Here is a 26,669-nt window from a genome sequence, read left to right as displayed (position 1 = left end):
GCCACCTCATCAGGAGCATGCACAGGCGTTGTAGGGAGGTCATACAGGCACATGGAGGCCACACACACTACTGAGCCTCATTTTGACTTGTTTTAAGGACATTACATCAAAGTTTGATCAGCCTGTAGTGTGTTTTTCCACTTAAATTTTGAGTGTGACTCCAAATCCAGCCGCAGTTATATGTTCTAAAGTCTTTTTTTTGCCGTGTATTATTGGGGAAAAAGAAAAAGGGCTTATTAACCGTTATGTGGTGAGGTGAGAAAATTACAGCCCTTTTGGCGTGTATTAGTGGAAAAAATATTTAGTATTTGCCGCAGTTATATGTTCTAAAGCCTTTTTTTGTCATGTAGCAGTGGGGGGGGGGGGCAAGGCTTATTAGCTGTTGTGTGTTGAAGTGAGAAAATTAAAGCCCTTTTTGGCATGTATTAATTTCCTTTTTATTTACTTATTTGATCTAACAATATGTCAGACAGAGAAGTGCCAGGCCCTGCACAGGGGAGGGGCAAAGGCCTAAATGTTTCTGGCGCAGGCACAGGTCGCAGCAGAGTAAGGGGGCGTGGCAACAGGGGTCACTTCGAGAGGCCTGCGCTCCTAGTGTCAGCTAGCATTCGTGTCTTGACCAGCAACCCAGCAGTTCTTAAATGGTTGACTCGTTCTTCGACTTTGTTGCAAGTGACATCAGACACCCGCAGCCAAGAGTCGGTGGGTTCGTCAGACACAACCCTTAGAAAATTAGACACATAACGGATCCTGTCTGTGTAGCAGCTGTAAGGCCTGTATGGTCCCAACAAAATTGGCTTATGATTTGGTATCAAAAAGCAGGAGTGGGTACAAAACACTGAAGACATGCAAATATTCCATTCATGTGTCTTCTCTGTTTTGGATCCACTTCAGTTTTTTTTTTTGGCATTAGCAATACTGATGGATTACTGACCAAATGCTGACCGAGTGAAGGCGGATGCTCAACAGACAGGATCAGTTTTTTGGGGGGTTATTGTTCTGAGGATCAGAGGAAGGGCAGCTGGCAACAGTGTAAGGGCTCTTTCACACTTGCGTTGTCCGGATCCGGCATGTACTCCACTTGCCGGAATTACACTCCGGATCCGGAAAAACGCAAGTGTACTGAAAGCATTTGAAGATGGAACCGTCTTCAAAATGCTTTCAGTGTTACTATGGCACCCAGGACGCTATTAAGGTCCTGGTTGCCATAGTAGGAGCGGGGAGCGGGGCAGCGGTATACTTACAGTCCGTGCGGCTCCCGGGGCGCTCCAGAATGACGTCAGAGCGCCCCATGCGCATGGATGACGTGATCCATGCGATCACATGATCCATGCGTTTGGGGCGCCCTGACGTCACTCTGAAGCGCCCGGGGAGCCGCACGGACGGTAAGTATGCTGCTCCCCCGCTCCCCACTACACTTTACCATGGCTGCCAGGACTTTAGCGTCCCGGCAGCCATGGTAACCATTCAGAAAAAGCTAAATGTCGGCTCCGGCAATGCGCCGAAACGACGTTTAGCTTAAGGCCGGATCCGGATCAATGCCTTCCAATGGGCATTAATTCCGGATCCGGCCTTGCGGCAAGTCTGCGGTATTTTCTCCGGCCAAAAAACGTTCCGTACCGGAACTGAAGACATCCTGATGCATCCTGAACGGATTTCACTCCATTCAGAATGCATGGGGATAATCCTGATCAGGATTCTTCCGGCATAGAGCCCCGACGACGGAACTCTATGCCGGAAGAAAAGAACGCAGGTGTGAAAGAGCCCTAAAAGAAGTGCGCTCTTTCATGCTATAGTAGGATCTTGGGCCTCTGCACAGTTCTTTATACCTGATGCTAACATCGACCTGTAAGGCTTATTAGGTTATTTTGTCAGTTTTGGCCCCGTAACTTTCCAAAGAAGTGAAGTGAGCAGTGATTCTTAGTGTGACGCCTGTCATCTGCATGTCATACTGACTCACAGTATTGTTTCACTACCACACTAGACGCACTATGCGTGTTACTGCAAGGTACAGTGTTCTACACCACTATACAGGCTCTCTGCAGCCAGGAAATAGCTGTTTATTAACGCTATTCGCCACAAATTAATTTGAATCAAATCTTTTCGGAAAATTCGGCGAACCAAATCGAATTTTTGAGAAATTCGCTCATCTCTAGTCGCAATAATAAAAATAGAGTGAAACTCATTAACATAGCTAACCACACCCACCTTTCCACCCATATTACAAAACTGGGGTCAGTGGTGTAAAAATGCAAAAAGTCGCAAAATTTGGGGCAAATGCATGTAAAAAGTTGCAAGAGCCCTATTTTGCAGCTTTTTGAGGCCAGAATTCTGGAGTGAAGATATGATAAATCAGAGACCATGAGTCTACAATATTAAACTTAACAATATTCTAATTTTCTAAGATACAAATTTTTTAGTTTCCATTAGCTGTAAACCATGATCATCAACACTAAAAGAAATAAAAACTTTAAATAGATCACTCTGTGTGTAAATAATCTATCTATATCATATACATCATATATCTATATTATGTACTGTATAAGCTTCACTTTTTGATTGAATTACTGAATTACATTAACTTTTCGGTAATATTCTAATGTATTAAGATGGACCTGTAATAATATACATCTTTTCATATTCTTGAGAAGACAATATATACATAGCAAACTAGAATACTGTTAAATTAAAGTACTTTTGTTCTGCATTACCTCCTATAAAATCCAGTATAAAGGCATTTATTTGTGGCATTCAGAAATAGCAGTGTCTTTTAGCTTGAGTTTGGATTTTGAATTAATTCCATCAAGCTGAATACGATTCAGTGGAATGTGCCTTTATGGTGCTAACGCTCTTTCCAGAATATCTATTTGATGGGACTTTCTTCATTCATATATAGTACATTTATTGCATATCTTTATATATGCCAGCCATATCAATCTGTCCGTCTGATCTACTTCCTGGAAGCAGGATTGTTTGATCCAGTGCCCTAGAATACCAGATGAATGCCACGTTCAACTGTATCCTGCCCTCCTAGCCATTTACTCTTGCAGATCTGCAGCACAAGAAATACTGGGACCTTAGAACAGACTGGTGGAATGCAAGGACTTGTTTGCTCTTGCCAGCCCTGGGCACCTGACAGTGAAGGATAAAGGTCTGCAAAGGCCAATAGCTTGAGGTGCTCCAATTGTTCTGGGAGCTTGGTGAAACTTGGTGGGTACACTGTTTATTTGGCAGGAACTTTGGAGATCATGAAAAAAGCTTTCTGACCTCAAAAACTATTTGAATTCTGAATGGGAAAGTGTTTAACATAAAGGCACTCGTGTATTCACCACCTCTCTGTTCTAGCGCCAAGGCTCCTTTCCGATCCCCTGCTGAACCAGAACAGGGATTTCCTGTCCTTGGTCTCATGCATTTCTGTAGCCACTTATTGGCCTAAGCGGTAACATGTCCCCAAGCAACACATCCCGACTGAGGCCAGTGAATGGCTGCAGTTGTGCGCATGACCACAGGTGAAATGTCACACTTGCAGTCTGCCGAGAACTGGAAGGAGCAGTGACAGGAGCCTCGCCGCTGAAATGGGGTCAAACGACTTGTTTAATACCAAAGTGGGCATCATTACTTTTACTAAGTACATAGGATAGTAATACAATGTGAGGCACACAATTGGGCTCTACTACCATGTAGGATACCTATGGGGGTTACTGTTAGCATTTGAGACAGATCTCTCTATCCATATACAATCTAGTAGCTGCAGACCTTCAGCTTCTATAAAATCAGAAATTGCCAGCTCTGGTCACCAGCAATTCTTTTACCAGTTATTTATAGGCTATAAAGTGCACATTACACAGTTACAGATTTTTCAGTCTGTTAATCAGATGTTTCACTGCTAGAACATTGCTAACATTTCACACAAAGTGATTTTCTTTACTGCATTTGAGATTCTGTTTATTGCAGTAGTTTCACACAATTGATCCTCCACTTAGCCGCACACATTATGATTTGGCACACCAGCTTTGTCAGTTTATTATGTTAGACGTAGCTTTTACATTATACACACATACTCAAATTGAAATGTCTATGTTAGCAGAAGCAAATAAGCTAACTAAATAAATATCTGAAGGATCATTCCCAAATCTGCATATACACTCACCTGAAGAATTATTAGGAACACCTGTTCTATTTCTCATTAATGCAATTATCTAGTCAACCAATCACATGGCAGTTGCTTCAATGCATTTAGGGGGGTGGTCCTGGTCAAGACAATCTCCTGAACTCCAAACTGAATGTCAGAATGGGAAAGAAAGGTGATTTAAGCAATTTTGAGGGTGGCATGGTTGTTGGTGCCAGACGGGCCGGTCTGAGTATTTCACAATCTGCTCAGTTACTGGGATTTTCATGCACAACCATTTCTAGGGTTTACAAAGAATGGTGTGAAAATGGAAAAACATCCAGTATGCGGCAGTCCTGTGGGCGAAAATGCCTTGTGGATGCTAGAGGTCAGAGGAGAATGGGCCGACTGATTCAAGCTGATAGAAGAGCAACGTTGACTGAAATAACCACTCGTTACAACCGAGGTATGCAGCAAAGCATTTGTGAAGCCACAACACGCACAACCTTGAGGCGGATGGGCTACAACAGCAGAAGACCCCACCGGGTACCACTCATCTCCACTACAAATAGGAAAAAGAGGCTACAATTTGCACGAGCTCACCAAAATTGGACTGTTGAAGACTAGAAAAATGTTGCCTGGTCTGATGAGTCTCGATTTCTGTTGAGACAGTCAAATGGTAGAGTCCGAATTTGGCGTAAACAGAATGAGAACATGTATCCATCCTCTGATGGCTACATCCAGCAGGATAATGCACCATGTCACAAAGCTCAAATCATTTCATCGTTTCTTGAACATGACAATGAGTTGACTGTACTAAAATGGCCCCCACAGTCACCAGATCTCAACCCAATAGAGCATCTTTGGGATGTGGTGGAACGGGAGCTTCGTGCCCTGGATGTGCATACCTCAAATCTCCATCAACTGCAAGATGATATCCTATCAATATGGGCCAACATTTCTAAAGAATGCTATCAGCACCTTGTTGAATCAATGCCACGTAGAATTAAGGCAGTTCTGAAGGCAAAAGTGGGTCCAACACCGTATTAGTATGGTATTCCTAATAATTCTTTAGGTGAGTGTATAGTATTTCCATAGTGCATGCCAGAAATGTCCCATAGGTCGTACCTCTGGGACTTGCACTTATCTCAACAACAGGGGTCTCCTGCCCCATTCTGTGGATATGCCATAAACATCGAGATGGGAAGGGGTTTTATAGGAACAATTAATTATTAATTGACGGCTGCTTGCCTGCATGCCCTGTTGAAAGATTCATACTCACCTGCTCCCTGCTGCTCTGGTACTGCGCACTGGCTCCAATTCCTCCATCTTCCGGGCCCCAGTTTTTTTTCCCCGGCTGGGGCATGATTATGGTCATCTGTGCTGCTGAAGCCAATAACTGGCTTCAGCGGTGACATGTCACTTGGGTACACATCATTGGAGGATGTGACCATGTCCATACCAGAAGAAAAGAAGCCGGGGACTGGAAGATCGAGGAACGGGAGTCAGTGTGCAGGACCAGAGCAGTAGGGAGCAGGTATGAATCTTTCAATAGGTGATGCAGGATTGAAGGATCTTTTAATGAATGATCGTTATTCACTGTGGATATTCCTGCACTTATTTAAGTAAAACTTAAACAGCTCCATACTTGTAGACTGTAGTATGTTATACACTGGCAGTAAATGAAAAAATAACACCTGATAAAAATGTGATTGAGCTGAGATTTACAAAGTATAAATTGCTAGTGGTGCTTGGTCAATGATCACACAACCATGGTGGTGCACCCTATATTTTGGGTTATGCAGAAGGGTATATGTTGAGTCAGGGTCACATTAATACTGAATGGCATCCCCCTTGTTGCGATACAGGCTCCCACTCTGGCATGGTAACACTCATACTTATGCTGGATGTCCTCCTGTGGTATGTCATTCTAAGCTCTTTCATCTTGCAGAAAAACATATGCAGTCCCCCAGAAAAAGGGTTAATTACTGCTGAAAGAGTTAATTCCAAGTCACCAAGTTAAATGCTGTTTTTCGTGGGTGAAGCCGTTGTTTTATGCACCGTGCAAACATAATGGCAAATGTATAGGAAGCTACATGGTAAGCATTTGTTTACTGCTCAGGTTACCAGGATTATGGACCAAGGTCCAACCCTGGTTATTGAGTCTAGTTTGAGCAGAGCAAAGGAAAAGACGTGTGTGAGGAAGTCTCTGCAGACCAAGCCTCCCGCTCAAAGAACCCTTATCTCTGAGGCTTCACCTGCCTAGGAAACAACTACAACACTAAGGTACACATGAGAGAAGGAGACAAGCCATCTTAGAAGGTCTAACACCACATCCCTCTCATGGAAGATAACTTCGGTGAGGTGCAGCCTATTTATGGCAAGGGACTTTGCTGCAGTGGGGTGGGAACCTGCCATGCCTGGCCATCCAGATTTTAAATCTGCATCCCTAAGCTCGGAAACTGCAGAAAGGATAGCATGCCCATGGTTATTAAGAGCGATTGCAAAGTGTCTTTAGAAAGAAAGAGATAGACTGGGAGTTCTACAACTGCCATCATTATTGCTGTCCATATACAGCCATTGGGGAAATACAGCATGTGAAACACATCTGAATTGTGCTACTGTTGCAGCCAACAGGCCTGCATCTATACCGCCGCCTTGCACTCAAGGGCACCCATCCTAACATCAGGCAGGAGTCCCCAATATAAGGGAGTGCCCTGAGGGAGGGAAGAGTGGGCCCTTATGCTGGTCACTGCACGTAGACTGCCAATATGACCATGTTAAAGCCCTGTAGTTGTGCATTTTGACCCTGGTAGATTACAAGCTGAGCCAGACACAGTTCCGCCATACCAGTGTTAAACAGTGTGTCCATAGAAGTGGCCACAGTTGAAAATTAAATCATTGATATATTCATGTTGTTCCATCCGCAAAGCGGAAAATTTCTGTGAACAACCGCAGCAGAGAGATGTGAATACTATGAATACAGCATACCGTGAATCTAGATATTTTGTCGCTACTGAATCTTTTCATTTTTGCTCTTTTGCATGTTAGGGAATACACTGGGAATTAGGACTTTTTAATTATGCACAGACATTCTTTGTGTTCTGGATAGTTATATTCAGGTGGCTTCATTGAGGACCTATGGGATTGCGTGGGTGAAGAACAAAACGCTACAACACAAAAGCCATTAGACGGTCTGCAGCATAGTGCACACACTGCATAACAAATGCTCTATTAAAGGAATGAGTCTGACAAATTGGCAATTTTACCTCAATGTTCTTTTATATGTAAATTGTGCGGGCTATGTACTCAGCCGCAACATTGCTTGTGTTTTTAAGAGGGAGGCAGCTACAATGTCTTGTAGGTATAGCTCAGCCAAATGTGATGGTACCTTTCACTTAGCAATCCATTGCTTTGTGCACCCTTGCTCCCCCTCCTCATTCTTCTTGAGACATTACTGCATTGTCATCTCATCTGGCCCTGTCCATCAACATGGAGGGAGGTGGGAGGCTTTCAGAGGAAGCAGGAGGAGCAAGGCATGGTCTCACCCTTGGTGCACTTACCGGCTCATTTGCATATGAATTAAAGGTACTTACAGAATAAAACAATGGATCACTAGTGAAGGTATCATTACATTGAAATGATCTAGCCCTACTAGGCATTGGTGCTGGTTTAGCAGTGAATTTCCTGATGACAGATCTCCTTTAAGTAAAACATGTTTTATTGCTTCATTTAAGGGATATTTTAGCAGAATAAAAAAAATATATAACTTTTGTGATGTGCTGCAAATGCTGTAAAAGATAGCAAAAGTTTTACTCATTAAAGGGGTTTTCTCACTTCAGCAAATGGCATTTATTATGTATAGGAAGTTAATACAAGCCACTTACTAATGTATTGTGATTGTCCATATTGCTTCCTTTCCTAGCTGGATTTATTTTTCCATCACATTATACACTGCTTTTTTCCATGGTTACGACCACCCTGCAATCCAGCAGCAGTGATCATGCTTGCTCACCATAGGAAAAATAATTTTAAAAAAACTTAGACTTCATGACTAGTGTTGGGCGCGAATATTCGAATAGCGAATATTAATCGCGAATATCTGCACTTCGAGAATTCGCGAATATTTAGAATATAGTGATATATTTTCGTAATTTCAAATATTCTAGATTTATTTTTCAGCAGTAACCTCCCTTCTAGCTTGTCGGCCAATGAGAAGGCTGCAATGTCTTTGTCTGAGCTTAGCAACATCCCTAGCAACCAATAGGAAAGTTGCCTACCCCTTACTATATAAGAACCTCCCCAGCAGCCACTGTATGCAGTATTTTGCAGATCTGAGAGAGACAGCAGTGTTATTGCTGTGCTCTGTGCTTTCCTGTGTCATTACATTAGTTAGTTAGTTAGTTAGTTAGTTAGTTAGTTAGTTAGCTTAAATATATAATACAGATAGTTAGTGGGAGATAGTCAGTGTAGGATAGATAGTGATATAGTGTAGCTGATAGGTTCTGCTGTCCATACATACATACATAGTGCTGTGATGTCACAAGTTCACAACAATACTTAGTGCACAAATCACTAATATGTAGTCAGACCTGTTAAAATGTGACGTTGCACGTATTGCGCCAAAATTTTCACATCGCGAATATACTGGAGCACTGCATATAAAGCTATTGTAATGTTCTGCCGTGCCAACCATTTTCTCCAGTCTCAGGAAACTTCTAGCAGCCTGAAAAATGTAGCTATAGTGACCCACGCCTGTATTTTGCGTGCATTCATCGCCGATTTTCCGCGATCAAGAAAATAATCTCGAGTTCGTGAATTCGCAAATATATGACGTATATTTTACCAAATATTCGCAAAATATTGCAAATTCGTATATTGCCCCTGCCGCTCATCACTATTCATGACAAGGATCCACCCAAAATAACATTGTAACGTGCAAAACCAAATAATGAATTGTTCCATAATGGCCCAGTTTGATCACTAAAATGTGTAAATTTAAATTATTATGACTACATAAACGGGGCTCTACACAACTTTTGACCACCTAGAGCAGCTCTTGGTGACCACACTTTGCTAATATGTCTGTAAGAAATATAAAGCATGTGGTCTAAGCAAGATTAGGGTCTTCTTAGTCAAACATTTCAAAGCAATATGCAGTGTCTACTAGTTAGCAAAGTATAGCAACTGTTTTTTAGAGTATAATCATGAATTTATTGCACTACAACCAGGGTCACTATTTCTCAAGTGTATAGGATAATAAGGAAGGGGCTGGGTAAAATAGTAAAGTTTAACAGTGAGGAAAAATGGGGAAAGGATATAGGATTAAACACAATAGAATGGGGGAATATATATAAAAATTAGAGGTGGGACGAATCCAATTTTTTTCGAATCCGAATCCGAAAAGGTTCTCGAATATATTGAATCTTTCGAATCTCGAATCCTACGAATCCTGTACATAATTGTGTGAACGCACGGTGTAAGAAACGAAGTCAGACCGCGTCAGTTTGTCTGAACCTCCACCTCCCAGTCACGGTCGCACCCTATATGACCGCGATGACCCCTGCTCCTATCACTACAGAACATACAGGGTAATACAGCCACATACCTCTTACATCCAGTGACGTCTCTTGTAGATGTTCTCTTTCCTCATCTTCTCCTTTCAGACCTTCAGACCAGACCACCATTTTTCAGCCATTTTTCGTCTCTGCAGCTTGACAAAAAAAACATCTTAGTTTACTACTTTTCCATCATCCTCCCATCTTCTGGACAAATCATCCTAACACCCCCAATACTGTGCCGCTGTGCTCCCCAATACTATACTGCAGAAACAGATGATACCCCTGATAATACTAGTACCACACAGAGCCCCCCATATAAAATACCCCTTCTTTGTGGCCTCAGTAGATGCCCCCATAGTGCCCCCCAATAATGTGCCAATAAGAAGTGGCCCCACAGTGCCACCCAATAATGTGCCAGTAAGTGTCCCCATAGATGCCCCCCTAATCATGTGCCAGTATCAAGTGCGGAGTGCCTCTCTCCTCCCCCCATGTGCCGGTATCATAGTGCCATCTCCCCCCCAATGTGCCCGTATCATAGTGCCACCTCCCCCCATAATGTGCCCGTATCATAGTGCCATCTCCCCCCATAATGTGCCCGTATCATAGTGCCTCTCACCTCTCCCCCTGGCATTCACAGATCCCCCCATCCTATAACAGTGCCATCCACAGACCCCCCCACCCCATAACAGTGCCATCCACAGACCCCCCCACCCCATAACAGTGCCATCCACAGACCCCCCCACCCCATAACAGTGCCATCCACAGACCCCCCCACCCCATAACAGTGCCATCCACAGACCCCCCCACCCCATAACAGTGCCATCCACAGACCCCCCACCCCATAACAGTGCCATCCACAGACCCCCCCACCCCATAACAGTGCCATCCACAGACCCCCCACCCCATAACAGTGCCATCCACAGACCCCCCCCACCCCATAACAGTGCCATCCACAGACCCCCCCCACCCCATAACAGTGCCATCCACAGACCCCCCCACCCCATAACAGTGCCATCCACAGACCCCCCCCACCCCATAACAGTGCCATCCATAGACCCCCCCACCCCATAACAGTGCCATCCACAGACCCAGCCCACCCCATAACAGTGCCATCCACAGAGCCCCCCACCCCATAACAGTGCCATCCACAGACCCCCCAACCCCATAACAGTGCCATCCACAGACCCAGCCCACCCCATAACAGTGCCATCCACAGACCCAGCCCACCCCATAACAGTGCCATCCACAGACCCAGCCCACCCCATAACAGTGCCATCCACAGACCCCCCCACCCCATAACAGTGCCATCCACAGACCCCCCCACCCCATAACAGTGCCATCCACAGACCCCCCCCACCCCATAACAGTGCCATCCACAGACCCCCCCACCCCATAACAGTGCCATCCACAGACCCCCCCACCCCATAACAGTGCCATCCACAGACCCCCCATCCTATAACAGTGCCATCCACAGACCCCCCCATCCTATAACAGTGCCATCCACAGACCCCCCCCACCCTATAACAGTGCCATCCACAGACCCCCCCACCCCATAACAGTGCCATCCACAGACCCCCCCCCACCCTATAACAGTGCCATCCACAGACCCACCCCTTAACAGTGTCATCCACAGACCCCCCCCCCCATTGCCGCTCCAGTAGTTATAAATGTGTAATTCTGATTAATAATCATGCTGCCCCCTCTGTCTGTAGTATAACATTCAATGAATCTTACTTACAGGGCTACTGCTATCGTAATGCAGGCCGGCCGGGCAGACGAGCAGCAGCGTCACTGACTGACGTCACCTGCTTGTGCCGCCTGCTTCATTCATAAAGCAGGTGGCGCAGGCAGGTGACGTCAGTCAGTGACGCTGCCGCTCGTCTGCCCAGTCGGCCTGCATTACGATAGCAGTAGCCCTGTAAGTAAGATTCATTGAATGTTATACTACAGACAGAGGTGGCAGCATGATTATTAATCAGAATTACACATTTTATAACTACTGGAGCGGAGGGGCCGGAGCACAGTGAACGCACCGGCCCCAGCTCCGCCTCCCAGTCCCTCCCACCGGATTCGTTGGATTCGTTTCAGGCAAATTACGTCGGGATTTGAGTCCACGAATCCCACGAATCCAGCAAGATTCGAGGGATTCGTGGATTCGACGAATCCCCCGTCCCATCTCTAATAAAAATATAAAAAGGGCAACGATTTCTAGTAATTTTAGGATAATCTATTTTAATATTGTCCACAGAATCTATATGACTCCATTATTGTTAAGTAAGATTTATAAAGAACTAAAATCAAACTGTTGGAAATGCAGAGAAGAGGCTGCCGATTATATGCATATGATTTGGACTTGCTCAAAAATGCAATCCTTTTGGAGAGACGTTTTCGGTTTTCTAAGCGTAGAGTCCCTAGTATCGCTCCCACTGAAACCGGAAGTGGCTGTTCTGGGAAGTATCCCATCGTCAATCAGGGAAAAAAGGAACAAAAGGATTTGGATAAGAGGTCTTATGGCGGCAAGAGTGATTATCGCAAGAGAGTGGGGTTCCAAAAGAGCGCCCAATACTATTGAGTGGAAAAACCTATTGGTAAAGATTGAAAGATTTGAGGAATATGCAAGAAGTAGTGTAATCAGTTGCTGATGTGCGGTTCTGTCGTCCGGCTGGGGGGAGGGGAGAGAAAGATGAAAAATAATGGAAAATAAGCTATTCCCCTTACGGGGGATCGTTTTATGGTGCCCACCGAGACAACCATCATGGGGCGGGGGGGGGGGGGGGTGGTGGCTGATTTAAGCTGGGGGAGAATTTGGATAGACAATGAGAGGTCTGAGCACAACTAATATGGTGTTTAGAGGGGAGTCTGGTAATCCCCTAAAATGGAACAGACAGATTGTTTAATATCTTTTGTACCATTTTTGTTTAAAGTGATTCGTAATTTATTGTAATGGCTGTTCTTGTAGATGGTATATAGAAGCACTAAGACTTTGTATTGTCAAATTGAATTTTAATTTTGTATTATGAAAGCAATAAAAAAAAACAATTAAAAAAAAAACATGTGGTCTAAGCAAGATTAGGGTCTTCTTAGTCAAACATTTAAAAGCAATATGCAGTGTCTACTAGTTAGCAAAGTATAGCAACTGTTTTTTAGAGTATAATCCTCCTAGTAGGTACATTAAAAAAAGACAATGCTAGTCAGTACGTCCTATAAAATAAATAAACGTGCAGTTGCATGTATGCCATGGCTCCAGAAAAGAAAGCAAAGACAAGATGCATCAGCACACAAAAATTACTGCTGTATTAACTATACACATAAACATGAGGTTCTTTGTCATACATAAGTAATTTATTTTCATTAATTCAATGTCCACCTATGATTAGTGATCACAGATGTCTATAGCCTTCGACTGTCAGTGCAAAAAAATGAACTTTCCAGTGGGAATGAAACTGCAGCAGCTGTTAATTTAGTTAACTTATGCAAGCAATGTGTGGCTCATTTAGACTACAGGGGCCAAGTATATTACACTCCATACAGTACATACGTTGCTCAGGCTATGGCCACATGTTCAGGTTTCATGATGTAGGTTTGGAAGCAAAAATCAGGAGTGAATTTAAAAAAGAGGCATTAAAAACTGCATTAGGAAACCTAACCGTGTGGCAATACCCTGAGATGATCTATAAGAATTCCATTTTACTTTACTACTACTAAAAAAAGGGTTGTCTGCATACCTGCACTTACCTTGACAGATGAACCAGTCAGAACACTGTACTTATCACTAGTGAATCAGCGTCGCGCTATATGCTGATGCCTAAAGCACTTACCTACAGGAAAGGTTCATTTTCCTGCTCTATCTCTGTGCTACAGCAGTGGGTGTTGTACCACTGTGTTAACCACCTGGTTTGACTTTGGGTTAATCCTAAGGGTGTTATCCTGGCAGTCCACTGGTTTTCACCATGTAATCCCTATACAGGGATCTGGACTTTGCTGCAGAGGAAACACCAGGCTACTACCTCCTGGAGTAGTCTCAGTGTGGTTCAAAGCTGACCCATGGGGATGAGACATCAGTGTGAAGCACCAAGGGATCAGGGAAAGCTCCAAATTGGTAACATGCTGAGGTCAGGACAGACAGAGTTCCATAAGTAGTAGGGCAAATACTGCCAAAGTAGCAGTACCCCCTTATGCCCTCTCTTCTTTGAGCCAGAGATTTGCATAAACTTCTTCAATAAGACAGCGGCATTAACATTTTCAGCAGGCTCCCAAGTTCTCTGTTCTGGTCCAAAGCCCTTCCAGTCCACCAGATAAAAAGTCTTTCCTCTGACTTTTTTCATATACAAAATACTCCTGACTTCAAAGTCATCTTCAGACATAGATATAGAAGATTTGGACTAGTGGTTCAGCACAAGAAGTCTGAGGAGTGATACATGTTTATCCAGATGTGTTGCACAGAGCATCAAGTACCAGCAAAAGAAGAAGTAGGCTAGGAGGCCTCCGTCTGAGAGACTTTTTCAGAGTGCAATTCACATAGGAAGTGATAATCTCCTGAATATCTGGTAGAAGAATTGGACACTAATAGTTCCTTGAGAGGAGTTCCATGGTCTTACAAACCCAGGACCATATTTTTTCATATTTTTTCATGGAAGGATGTCCTTAATCTGTATTGGGGTAATTAAAATAATGCGGTCCAGGTCGATGATGTGCTGAGGCTTTCCCTCCTGGTCAGCCAGATCAAAAGAGCGAAATAGGGCATAAGCCTTGATGTTCTTGTCGGCCAAATGGAAATGCAGGACGAAGTCAAAGCAGGCAAAGAATAATGACTATCAAGCCTGAAACCGGTTGATTCGCTGGACAGACTGTATGTAGGTTAGATTCTTGTGCTCAGTGTAAATCACAAAAGGATGACTGTTCCCCTCAAGAAGGTGACCACAGTTCTCAAACACCATCTTAAAGGCCAACAGCTCCCTGTCACCAATGGAGTAGTTGTGTTCAGCTGAAGAGAAGGCTTTAGAAAAGGACCACCCTAATATCTTTCCTGAATCACTTTTTTGGCTCTGGCCCCTATGGAGGTTGGGTCCACCGCCACAATGAACTGCTTGGTGACATCTGATTCGTAAAGAATAGACACACAGGCAAAGACATGTTTAAGGGACTGGAAGGCTGACCCAGATTCAGGAGTCCAGTTCTTAGCATCCACTCCCTTCAGGGTGAGAGCATTGATGGTTGCAGTTTTGGGAGGAGGAACATGGTATAAAATGTCTGTAATACTTGGCAAATCAGAAAAACCGCTATGTAGCTCGCAGACCAGTAGGAAGGGGGCACTCCTCGGAAACCATAGAAATACCATATCTGAAATAATATAGCCCAGGAAGGGTAAGGACATCTACTCAAACAAACATTTTTCAAATTTGGCACATAGCCAGTTCTCACACAGATATTACATTACACAGGCCAAAGGGCATAACAAGATATTCGTAGTTTGTACAGGTTTGTACAGATTTTGAATTCACAGAAACCAATGGCGGGGAATACTTGCAGTCAATACACATTCAAAGCGAACCATCATTCTTTTTGACAAAGAAGAACCCAGCTCCCGCCAGAGAGGAAGACTTTAATGTAAAGCCCCTTTGCAAGTTCTCCTTCATATCCTAGGTCTCAGGCAGAGACAATGGATACAACTGGCCATTATAAAGAATTGTCCCCGACAACAGATCAATGGGGCAATTATAGGGACAATATGGAGGCAGCATCTCAAAGATGTCAATGTATCTGGCATGATCAGAAGTCAACCCTGGCAGATTTTGAGGAATAGGTAGTGCACGACCAGGCTGTACAGGCATCAGGCAATGAGAAAGACTTCCAATACATATCTGGACAGTACAGATGAAGCCTGAGCAGTCCCAGAAGAAGGTAACTGGTAGACACAGGCAGCATGTAAAAATAGATCTTTATCAAGTAAAATGCAACTACTACCATAGGCACCAGGATGTACTAGATAAATTTAAGAAGTACCATCCCATTCACTGTTGTCACCACCAAGGACTTCTCAAGGTGCGGGGTAGGTATGCGATGATACACGAAGGCCTAATGCAGGAAGTTTCCTGCCTAGTTAGAATCCAGGAAGGCCTGCTGTCACGGCGGGAAGTGGGGGAAACCCCCCACCGTGCGGTATCAAAGGGATAACGGGTAGCTGCTAGGCCAGGATGCCGGGATCAGGGAGCAGGTCACCTCCTAATGCGTCCCTAATTCTGACCCTGACTCCTAACCGTATGAGCCAACCCAGATGGTAGGAGGGCTCATACTCCGGAACCTCGGGCCCCTACAAACCCTCAGGAAATCCCTGGACTAGGAGCAGGGTAAGACGACCTGTTCCTCCACAACACGGACGAACAGGAGTCTCCACCGGCCAAGCTGCAAGGAGGGGAACACATACAGCTATAAGGAGATGGTAGGTAAGTGAAACCAGTAACACACTTACCTGCCACAGACACACTGACTGGAACCCGTGCACAAGTGCTGCTGTCCACACCAACATTAAGGACACAGCACACACCACAAACCACACAGGGACCCAGGACACCCATAGCTGCAATAAACATAAGGCACCATAAAAACATCTACTATATTCTATGACCACAAGGGTGGCCATCACTGGACAGATGGCATATGAAGACCAGGAGGATAACTCCAGCATACACCATGGCTGGAGTACCCCTCAGCTTCAGGCATCCAGCAGAGGCTAAATAGCCCAAGCAGCCACACCCACACACACATAAACCCAGTGTTCACAAAACACTAGGAAGGGAGTTAACCCTTCCAACACCAGACAGAGGAAGGAAGCCACTTAAAGGGGAAGTGCACACACAAGCAAACAAAACCACACGTTGCCACAGACCACAACATTTGTGGCAACCATGTCACGGCAATCACCCAGAAGGCCGAGAAACTGCCACTGCATGCTCACACAGCAACACGTTGCCGCGGGCAACCGCAAGTGTAGCAACAGTATCACAGCGCACACCATAGGCCGTGACACTCCCACTCTTCAAAGCCCCCCCACCAAAAAAAAGGGAAACTAAACAGAACACCCAAAAAACAACAAGACAGGGGGTGTAGGGGAAAGTAAGAGAATCAGTGTCAGCGCAAGCGAGTCTCCCCATAACTGCTGCCAGCCCCTGGAGCCACACACAGGAACCAGGGCTCCAGCCACCAAACAGCCAGGAGAGACCGCACTAATCACAGCGTCCACACTCAGACACGGTTCACACCAAGTCTCTGCCAGCATGCATCCCACAGTGCACACCATAGGCCATGACACCTGCACAGTAAGCCAAGTATCACCACAGCATAGCAACACAGATATTGTATATTTTGGAGAGAGATTATATTCACCTAGGGTCATCTCTTCTACTGACCCTAGGATCTGGAGTTTCTCTCCTTGTTAGGACAGGTACGGACATGGTGACCCTTGGCTCTGCAACACAGGCACATTGGTATGCCTTTGCTAACGTCCCTCTTCTGTTAACCTGACTTAATTCACCTGCATGGGTTTCTGTACTGGAGCCAGAGATGGAGGAGTTAGAGGTCTCTGGAAGGAAGCTTCGAGTCTGAGAGCTCTCCTCTCACGTGTAACCTCCTTGGCACTCACAGAATTGGATGTCAGTGCAGGTAGCAAGAAAAATCAGGTTGTCCAGTGTGAAAGGTATATCTTGACCTGCCAGTTGATCTTTAATTCACCCAGACAGACCTTCCCAGAAAACCTCCTGCCAAGGCCTCATTGTTCCAGGCTAGTTCAGAAGCCAGAGTGTGAAACTGGCGTACTGGCCAACTGTCTGATTGCCCTGACGCAAAAGCAGAAGGGAAGGATCAGCATATGTAGTTTGGCCAGGTTCCTCAAAAACCTAGCAGAAGGTGGTCAGAAATTCTTGTAGGTTGCTGTACAGAGGACCGCTTTTCTCCCAGAGAGGGGTAACCATTAGTGTTGAGCGCGAATATTCGAATAGCGAATATTATTCGTGATTATCGCAACTTCGCAAATTTGCGAATATTACGAATATAATGCTATATATTCGCTATATCGAATATTCGTCATTATTTAACATCTGAAAACATGATTCCTCCCTGCTTCTTTCTTGTGGGTCAATGAGTCATTGGCCCACAAGCAACTTAAGCAGGAAGGAATCATGTTTTCATATGGAAAATAAAATGGCGAATATTCTAAAAAACGAATATATAGCAATATAGGGAATCTATTTGTTATTTAGAATATTCGTCTTTTTTTTTTTCCAATCTGTACGGAAGTTCGCATACTCCTCCCCGACAAGTGTCCCCGTCACCATGGGAACGCCTGTGGGTTAGAAAATACCATGGGATCTGAATTTTCCCTGAGATCATGAAAACTCAGATCCGATGGTATATTCTAACCCACAGGCGTTCCCATGGTGACGGGGACGCTTGTCGGGGAGGGGCATGCGAACGACCGTGCAGATTAAAAAAAAAGATGAATATTTTAAATATCGAATATTTGCTATATTGCTATATATTCGTTTTTTAGAATATTCGTCATATTCTAAAACACGAAGTTATAGCAATATAGCGAATATTCGTGAAATACACATATAGACTGCAATTTAGCTAATATAGTGCTATAGTATATTTTTTTTATAGTGTACATTTTTTCCAAATCTGATCTTCAGAAGAGACAAAAAAAATTAGACTATAAAAAAAAAGATTATAGCACTATATTAGCTAAATTGCAGTCTACAGTTGCAAGAAAAAGTATGTGAACCCTTTGAAATGATATGGATTTCTGCTCAAATTGGTCATGAAATGTGATCTGATCTTCATCTAAGTCACAACAATAGACAATCACAGTCTGCTTAAACTAATAACACACAAAGAATTAAATGCTACCATGTTTTTATTGAAAACACAATGTAAACATTCACAGTGCAGGTGGAAAAAGTATGTGAACCCCTAGACTAATGACATCTCCAAGAGCTAATTGGAGTGAGGTGTCAGCCAACTGGAGTCCAATCAATCAGATGAGATTGGAGGTGTTGGCTACAGCTGCCCTGCCCTATAAAAAACACACGCCAGTTCTGGGTTTGCTTTTCACAAGAAGCATAGCCTGATGTGAATGATGCCTCGCACAGAAGAGCTCTCAGAAGACCTACGATTAGGAATTGTTGACTTGCATAAAGCTGGAAAGGGTTATAAAAGTATCTCCAAAAGCCTTGCTGTTCATCAGTCCACGGTAAGACAAATTGTCTATAAATGGAGAAAGTTCAGCACTGCTGCTACTCTCCATAGGAGAAGATGACTGCAAGAGCACAGCGCAGACTGCTCAATGAGGTAAAGAAGAATCCTAGAGTGTCAGCTAAAGACTTACAAAAGTCTCTGGCATATGCTAACATCCCTGTTAGCGAATCTACGATACGTAAAACACTAAACAAGAATGGATTTCATGGGAGGATACCACAGAGGAAGCCACTGCAGTCCAAAAAAAACATTGCTGCACGTTTACAGTTTGCACAAGAGCACCTTGATGTTCCACAGCAGTACTGGCAAAATATTCTATGGACAGATGAAACCAAAGTTGAGTTGATTGAAAGAAACACACAACACTATGTGTGGAGAAAAAGAGGCACATCACACCCACATCAAAACCTCATCCCAACTGTGAAGTATGGTGGTGGGGGCATCATGGTTTGGGGCTGCTTTGCTGCGTCAGGGCCTGGACGGATTGCTATCATCGAAGGAAAAATGAATTCCCAAGTTTATCTAGACATTTTGCAGGAGAACTTAAGGCCATCTGTCTACCAGCTGAAGCTCAACAGAAGATGGGTGTTGCAACAGGACAACGACCCAAAGCATAGAAGTAAATCACCAACAGAATGGCTTAAACAGAACAAAATACGCCTTCTGGAGTGGCCCAGTCAGAGTCCTGACCTCAACCTGATTGAGATGCTGTGGCATGACCTCAAGAAAGCTATTCACACCAGACATCCCAAGAATATTGCTGAACTGAAACAGTTCTGTAAAGAGGAATGGTCAAGAATTACTACTGACCGTTGTGCACATCTGATCTGCAACTACAGGAAATGTTTGGTTGAAGTTATTGCTGCCAAAGGAGGTTCAACCAGTTATTAAATCCAAGGGTTCACATACTTTTTTCACCTGCACTGTGAATGTTTACATGGTGTGTTCAATAAAATTATGGTAACATTTAATTCTTTGTGTGTTATTAGTTTAAGCAGACTGTGATTGTCTATTGTTGTGACTTAGATGAAGAACAGATCACATTTTATGACCAATTTGTGAAGAAATCTATATAATTCCAAAGGGTTCACATACTTTTTCTTGCAACTGTATATGTGTATTTTACGAATATTCGCTATATTGCTATAACTTTGTTTTTTAGAATATTCGTAATATTCTAAAACAAGAATATATAGCAATATAGCGAATATTCGTAAAATACACATATAGACTGCAATTTAGCTAATCTGTATGGTCGTTCGTCCCCAAGGGAACGCCTGTGGGTTAGAATATACCATCGGATCTGAGTTTTCACGATCTCAGGGAAAACTCAGATCCAATGGTATTTTCTAATCCACAGGCGTTCCCATGGTGACGGGGACGCTTGTCGGGGAGGAGTATGCGAACAACTGTACAGATTGGAAAAAAAAATGCAAATATTCTGAATAGCCAACCAATAGGAAAGTTGCCTTATACAGTTAAAAGAAAATCGCAATATTATTTGCGATAAATAGAATGACGAATATTCGATTTCGACGAATATAAGACAAATATTCAATCGAATATTCGCAAAATATTGCAAAATCGAATATGGCACCTCCCGCTCATCCCTAGTAACCATGGCAAGAGCTTCTCCTGTCAGGAGAGAGACAAGGAAGGATACTTTAGCCTGGTCGGTGGGGAACTAGTGTGGTTACCCTTCAAAATGTATAGTACACTGATTTTAAAAGCCTTGGCATGTCTGGAGGTCTCCATTATATCGTGGGGGAAATGGCAGATGCATACCAGAGCCACTGGAGACTGTGACTTGCAGAAGTGTCAATGCAGATACTGTGGCTGGAAGTTGCGGTATCAGAGAGGCAATGGTCAAGGCGGACATAAAGCGCATTAAGGTATTGCAGCAATTGGTCCTGGTGACCATGCTGGGTGGTCAATTCCTTGAACACCTCAGGCAGACCTAGCTTGGATGGGCCAGCAGGTTCCATGGCCAGTGGGTGTGCAGGGCCGGACTGGGGATAAAAACCAGCCCTGGAAAAAGTTGCATACGAGCTCCACAGCATTGCGTCATTATTTACTTGTTTATAATAGGAGAAAGCATTCATTTTAAAACACGTGTGTAAACACGAATATGAACTTTGCCCCACGGTAGAACCCCCATTGTTCATATTATCACAGTGTTTTCCCAACCAGGATGCCTCCAACTGTTGCAAAACTACAACTCTCAGCATGCTCAGACAGTGTTTTACCACGCCCTTTGACCCGCCCCTTTTTTGTTGGCCACCTATTTAATAATTGTTGCATGTAACATTTTACTTGACCAGCTATTTTAGATATTCTACGGCAGTCCTGTTACAATCCCCCCCAATGAGCCTTTTGACAAAATAATAAAAATATTTATAAAATCTCACCCATATGCTGCAAAAAAAATAAAAATCTGCAATGTAAAATCGATAATAAAGATCAACTACAAACATAAACATATTTCACATAAAAACTTACAGTTACTTGGCTTGGCCCTTGGGGATCTCGGACACCACTTCAACACTTGGCCGGGGGCTCGGCGGAGCTGATGTTGTGCTTTATCCTAATGAGAAAGATTTCATAATAAGGATTTTGAGAAAGGGCAGAGGGATAGCAGAGCAGGGAGATGCTGGTGCTGCTACTAGGGGGTCATACCATGGGGGAGTAATAAAGCCCACTATAATGCCCCCCCCCCAGTAGTAATAATTCTCCTTAAAATGTGCAAAACATACCCCTTTGTAATGCCCCCAGTTGAGCTAATGTTCCCATAATGTGCCAATATAAAATACCCCTTCTCAGTGCCCCCGTAGATGACCCCCATAGTGCTCCCCCCCTTCCCCATAGTACCCACCATAATGTGTCCCAGTATAAAATGCCCCTATACAGAGCCCCCCATATAAAATACCCCTTCTTTTTAGCCTCAGTAGATGCCCCTATAGTGCCACCCAATAATCTGCCAGTAATAAGTGCCCCAATAGATGCCCCCAATCATGTGCTAGTAATATGTGCCTCCATAGATGCCCCCAATCATGTGCCAGTAATAAGAGCCCCCCCACCATCATGTGCCAGTAGCCAGAGCCCCCCCATATCATGTGCCAGTAGCCCCCCTTATTATGTGCCAGTAACCCCCCTTATGTGCCAGTAGCCCCCCTTATGTGCCAGTAGCCGCCTCTTATCATGTGCCAGTAGCCGCCCCTTATCAGCCAGTAGCCCCCCTTATCATGTGCCAGTAGCCCCCCTTATCATGTGCCAGTAGCCCCCCTTATCATGTGCCAGTAGCCCCCCCTTATCATGTGCCAGTAGTCCCCCTTATGTGCCAGTAGCCCCCCCTTATGTGCCAGTAGTCCCCCTTATGTGCCAGTAGCCGCCCCTTATGTGCCAGTAGTCCCCCTTATGTGTCAGTAGCCCCCTTATCATGTGCCAGCCCAGTAGTCCCCCCTTATCATGTGCAGTGCCAGCCCAGTAGTCCCCCCTTATCATGTGCCAGTATTGTACCTATATAAAAAATAAAAAAAAACACTTATACTTACCTCCAGCGATGCGATGCAGGCCTCTTCCGGCCTGTGTCCCTCGCTATACGGCTCAGGCGGCGCGATGACGTCATCGCGCCGCCTGCACCGGCCTCTGATAGGCTGCCAGCCCTAGGCCGGCAGCCTTCAGAGGAACAGGAGGGGACACACCTCCCCCCTGCCGCAGCACAGCCATCTGTATCGCTGTCCTGAGGACGGCGATACAGATTACTATGGAGATGAGCGCTTCCACAATGGAAGCGCTCATCTCCTGCTGCTGTGCCCTGCCGCCGGCCGCCCCGCCTTGCGGCACTCAGGCCTGCCGGCCTAGCGGGAAATTTCCCGGTATCCCAGCAGGCCAGTCCGGCCCTGTGGGTGTGGAACCACTACATCAACCTACCAGTTTGACTTTGGGCTAATCCTAAGGGAATTACTTTGGCAGTCCCCTGGTTTTCATTCTTTAACCCCTATACAGGAATCTGGACTTTGCCGCACAGTTCAGGCGAGCGAGAGTTAGAATCCGGGAATCAGGCAAAGGTCAGTACACAGGTAGACAAGCAGAGGAAAGTGCACCTTTGCAGAATCTAGCAAGCCACAAGGGAGTGAAGTACGGTAATCAGGCACAGGTCAGGTCAGGTGACAGAGTCAGAATCCAGGAATCAGGCAGAAGTCAGTACATGGGTAGACAAGCATTGTAAAGCGCACCTTTGCAGGATCTAGCAAGCTATTGCTCAGGCATAGTGAGACAAACAGCACAGCATAAATAGCAGAAGTTGATTAACACATTAGAAACAGCCTTGCAGCACACAGAATCAAAGGAGGGTTAACTCTTGCAAAACTGTAGAATGAGGTAAGGTTCATTGAAACTATCAGAATACATGGTCTGGGGCAATGGACCTGCGACAGACATAGGGTGAGTGGGGCGAAGCCCATACTGGCCTAAAGTAGCAAGGCAGCTGTTTGCACGGACTGTCAAAGTAACACCTTATATCTAAATATTCTTGCCTAGTATTCAGCACCCAGTCCATATACCCCTGTTGCCTTCACCCCAATAACACCCCAGTCTATATTTGTGGTTTCAGTTGTAGCTAGCCTTTTCTTTACCCGAGGCAAATGTTAAGTTTTCTACCCTAACCCCGCGGGCATGTGCGCCGGGCTCCCTCTTACCATCCTCCTGTCATGTGCTGTGCTGACAATCGTGGGCAGCAGGTAGCTTAACTGTTGTATCTGTGTTCCATGCCAAAGCTTACTTCTTGCTTGAGTCCTGTACTGTTTGTTCAGGCTTGCATGGGTGTGTCTCTTCTCCCTTGTGAGTCAGCATGTACACGCCCTCTATCTTCCCAGCATATGGCTGGATTACAGAAAGTATTTAAAGGTGCCTCCTGCCCCAGGAAGGCGCCTGAGTTAGTCTTAGGTTCCTAGCTTGTCTAGTTTCTTGTTTGAGCGAAGGTGTTCTATTGATTCTTGTCAGTCTGTGTACCGGACTTTGGATTACATTTTACGGACTTTTCCTGATTGCCGCCTGCCCTGACCCTGATCTACATTTACGGACTTTGCCCGACTGATGCCTGCTCTGACTTCTGCCTTCGTACCCTGACTACGCTTCCGTCTGATCAGCCTCCGGTCTTCCAGCATCCACTGTTGTGTTGTGTCATCTGGAGGTCAGTCCAGTGTCATTCACACTCTGGTCCAGATTCCCTCGTGTTCCAGTTCCCCTCTGAGGTAGCACCAGGTACTCCCCTCGGGAAAGTCTCTCTATTAATCAAAGGTATCGTGTGAAGAACGTGTGCTTAGACATCGCCCTCAGAGGGAGTTGGCCACATGGGGCGTCGGGTTCTCATCCGCTGCTCATAACATTTACACTAGCTTATTAATTACAACTAGTGATGAGCGGCAGTGGTCATATTCTAATTCACAATATTTCGCGAATAATTCATAGAATATTCGTAGAATATTCGCAAATTTGAATATTCGTTAGGAGTAGTGTTGATTGCAAAATTTTCGTAATACGAATTTTCGGAATGAGAATTTTTGTGATGCAAATTTTCATAATGAGAATCAATGAGATCGTGAAAACTCGTCTTTTTAAAAAAGATCTGTACAGTTGTTCCACTTTGGCATGCTCATCCCCGACAAGAGTCCCCGTCACGATGGGAATGCATGGGGGTTAGAATATACCATCGGATCTGAGTTTTCACGATCTCATTGATTCTTATTACGAAAATTCTTATTACGAAAATTCTCATTCCAAAAATTTGCATTATGAAAATTCGCAATCAACAATACTCCTAAAGTCAAAGATATTGCAGCCTTCTCATTGGCCCACGAGCTAGAAGCAGGAAGGGATCACGTGTACTAATTTTAAAATAATCATATCACTATATATATCACTATATATATCACTATATTCTAAATATTCGCGAATTCTCGAAGTAACGATATTCGAGATAAAAATTTGCAATTTGAATATTCGTGATCAACACAAGTTACAACAGGCTGTTCTCTGGATGTTACCGCAATGCCCACAGGTCCGATTGACTATAATGGGGTCCGGTGGAGATCCGGCCACTGCCCAGCAAATATGCCAGGATTTGGCTGGGCAAAAATCTCTGCAGGAAAGGGCGAGCATTGCGGTAACATCTGGCAATGCTGGATCCAGAGACCTCTGTCAGGCTGTTCAGAATTATTACATTGATGTGAAAGAAGCCTTACTTGGTGCCATTGCCTGATCTACATGCCTTCCACCTAGCTACACCCCTTCTAATGCCAATGACACTATATAAAGGAAATTACATTTGAATACGTTCTTAAACCATCTAGTGAGGAGCTTAAAAATTATAGTAGTATAGCTACACTGCCTACAGGTAGTATGAGTTCACCCCCTGCTGCAGCCTAAACCAATGATGAGACAGGAGGTGTGTCTCAGACTACCTCAGACTATGCTCTATAAGCAGGGATCAGCAACCTTCGGCGCTCCAGCTGTGGTGAAACTACGACTCCCAGCATGCACACTTGCTTAGCTATTTTCAGAACTCCCATAGAAGTGAATGGAGCATGCTGGGAGTTGTAGTTTCAACACATCTGGAGTGCCGAAGGTTGCTGACCACTGCTCTATAGCTACACATTATTTTTGAGCTCATGAATAAGGGGTCACTTTAAGTTTCTTTATATAAAATCACAAGAGATTAGCCTACATATGCTATGCCTAATAGGAGTCAGCATGTAATTCTTTATTGCTGACTAACATGTATGTTTTAGCCTCTAGATGCAGAAATATAATTGGGTACAGTGATAAAATTGTTCTAAACTCATGTCACTTGTGTAATGGAGTGCCTTTCTGACCAGCTGGCCATCCTATTATATCCAGTAATGAGCGTCTGTTTCCTTCTTGCTTCTAGGACAGTTTTCCAGCTCGCTTTGGAGGCATCCACTTCGTGAATCAACCTTGGTACATCCATGCTCTATATACTTTAATTAAACCTTTCCTTAAAGACAAGACACGGAAACGGGTAAGACATGAGAAGTCATACAAGGCTGCCTCCTGTACTTTCTCCAAATCTCCAGAGACTCGTAGATGGTTTTTCCTGGTGACCTCTGAGATTAAGGCATATGGTGTGCTGCGGTCACAGCTGTGATTTTTAGATTGTCTGCTTCCGATCAATAAAGCTATGGCGAATGGATTATATTCATTGCAAGGCTTTGGGATGAGGGCATCTTTGATCTTTAGAAAGAACAGGAACTAACCAGTCCGAATCTCATGTGTGATATGAAGGGGGAATCTATTAAAACTACTGGCAGCAGGAATGTGTAATTACAGACAGTATAAAGGCTCAGCGGCCGTACATAATCGAGCATATCTGTTTACAGCAGAAGGTGTTCTCTTTTATAATTTCATTATTTTCCTGCGGCTGTATTGTTCAGCTTAGACATATTCTCCCGAGCATATTAATGCACAAAGCATGTACAGTCTTTAGATAGAACTGGAAGACGAGATTATTTTCTGTCTCCTCTTACACAGAGTGAATGATTCGGAGTGCTTAGTATAGTTGAGGATATAATCTTACCCTCTGATATCCGCATATAACATCATATAACAAGTTCAGGGGTCGGCGATAAATCATACACAAAGTATTTTGTGATAGATCCATTGTCACAACCTTTGGTGTGCGCTGTGACACTTTTGCCACGTTTGCTGTTGCCCGTGGCAACGTGTTGCTG

At 44.3% G+C, this 26,669-nt stretch overlaps 1 protein-coding gene across 1 annotated transcript in view; it reads left to right on the top strand.

Annotated features, from left to right (window-relative positions):
• CLVS1 (clavesin 1) overlaps positions 1–26,669 on the top strand; it is a 78,351-nt gene that overhangs the window by 33,211 nt on the left and 18,471 nt on the right. Inside the window, exon 3 of the mRNA XM_040432827.1 lies at positions 25,850–25,960. Within this exon, the coding sequence (XP_040288761.1) occupies positions 25,850–25,960 (111 nt within the window). The remainder of the gene's footprint in view (positions 1–25,849; positions 25,961–26,669) is intronic.

The sequence above is a fragment of the Bufo bufo genome, chromosome 5 (assembly GCF_905171765.1).
Source record: "Bufo bufo chromosome 5, aBufBuf1.1, whole genome shotgun sequence".
Classification (NCBI taxonomy): domain Eukaryota; kingdom Metazoa; phylum Chordata; class Amphibia; order Anura; family Bufonidae; genus Bufo; species Bufo bufo.
The sequence above is the reverse complement of the archived record's forward strand: the minus strand, read 5'-3'. Positions and strand labels throughout refer to the sequence as shown.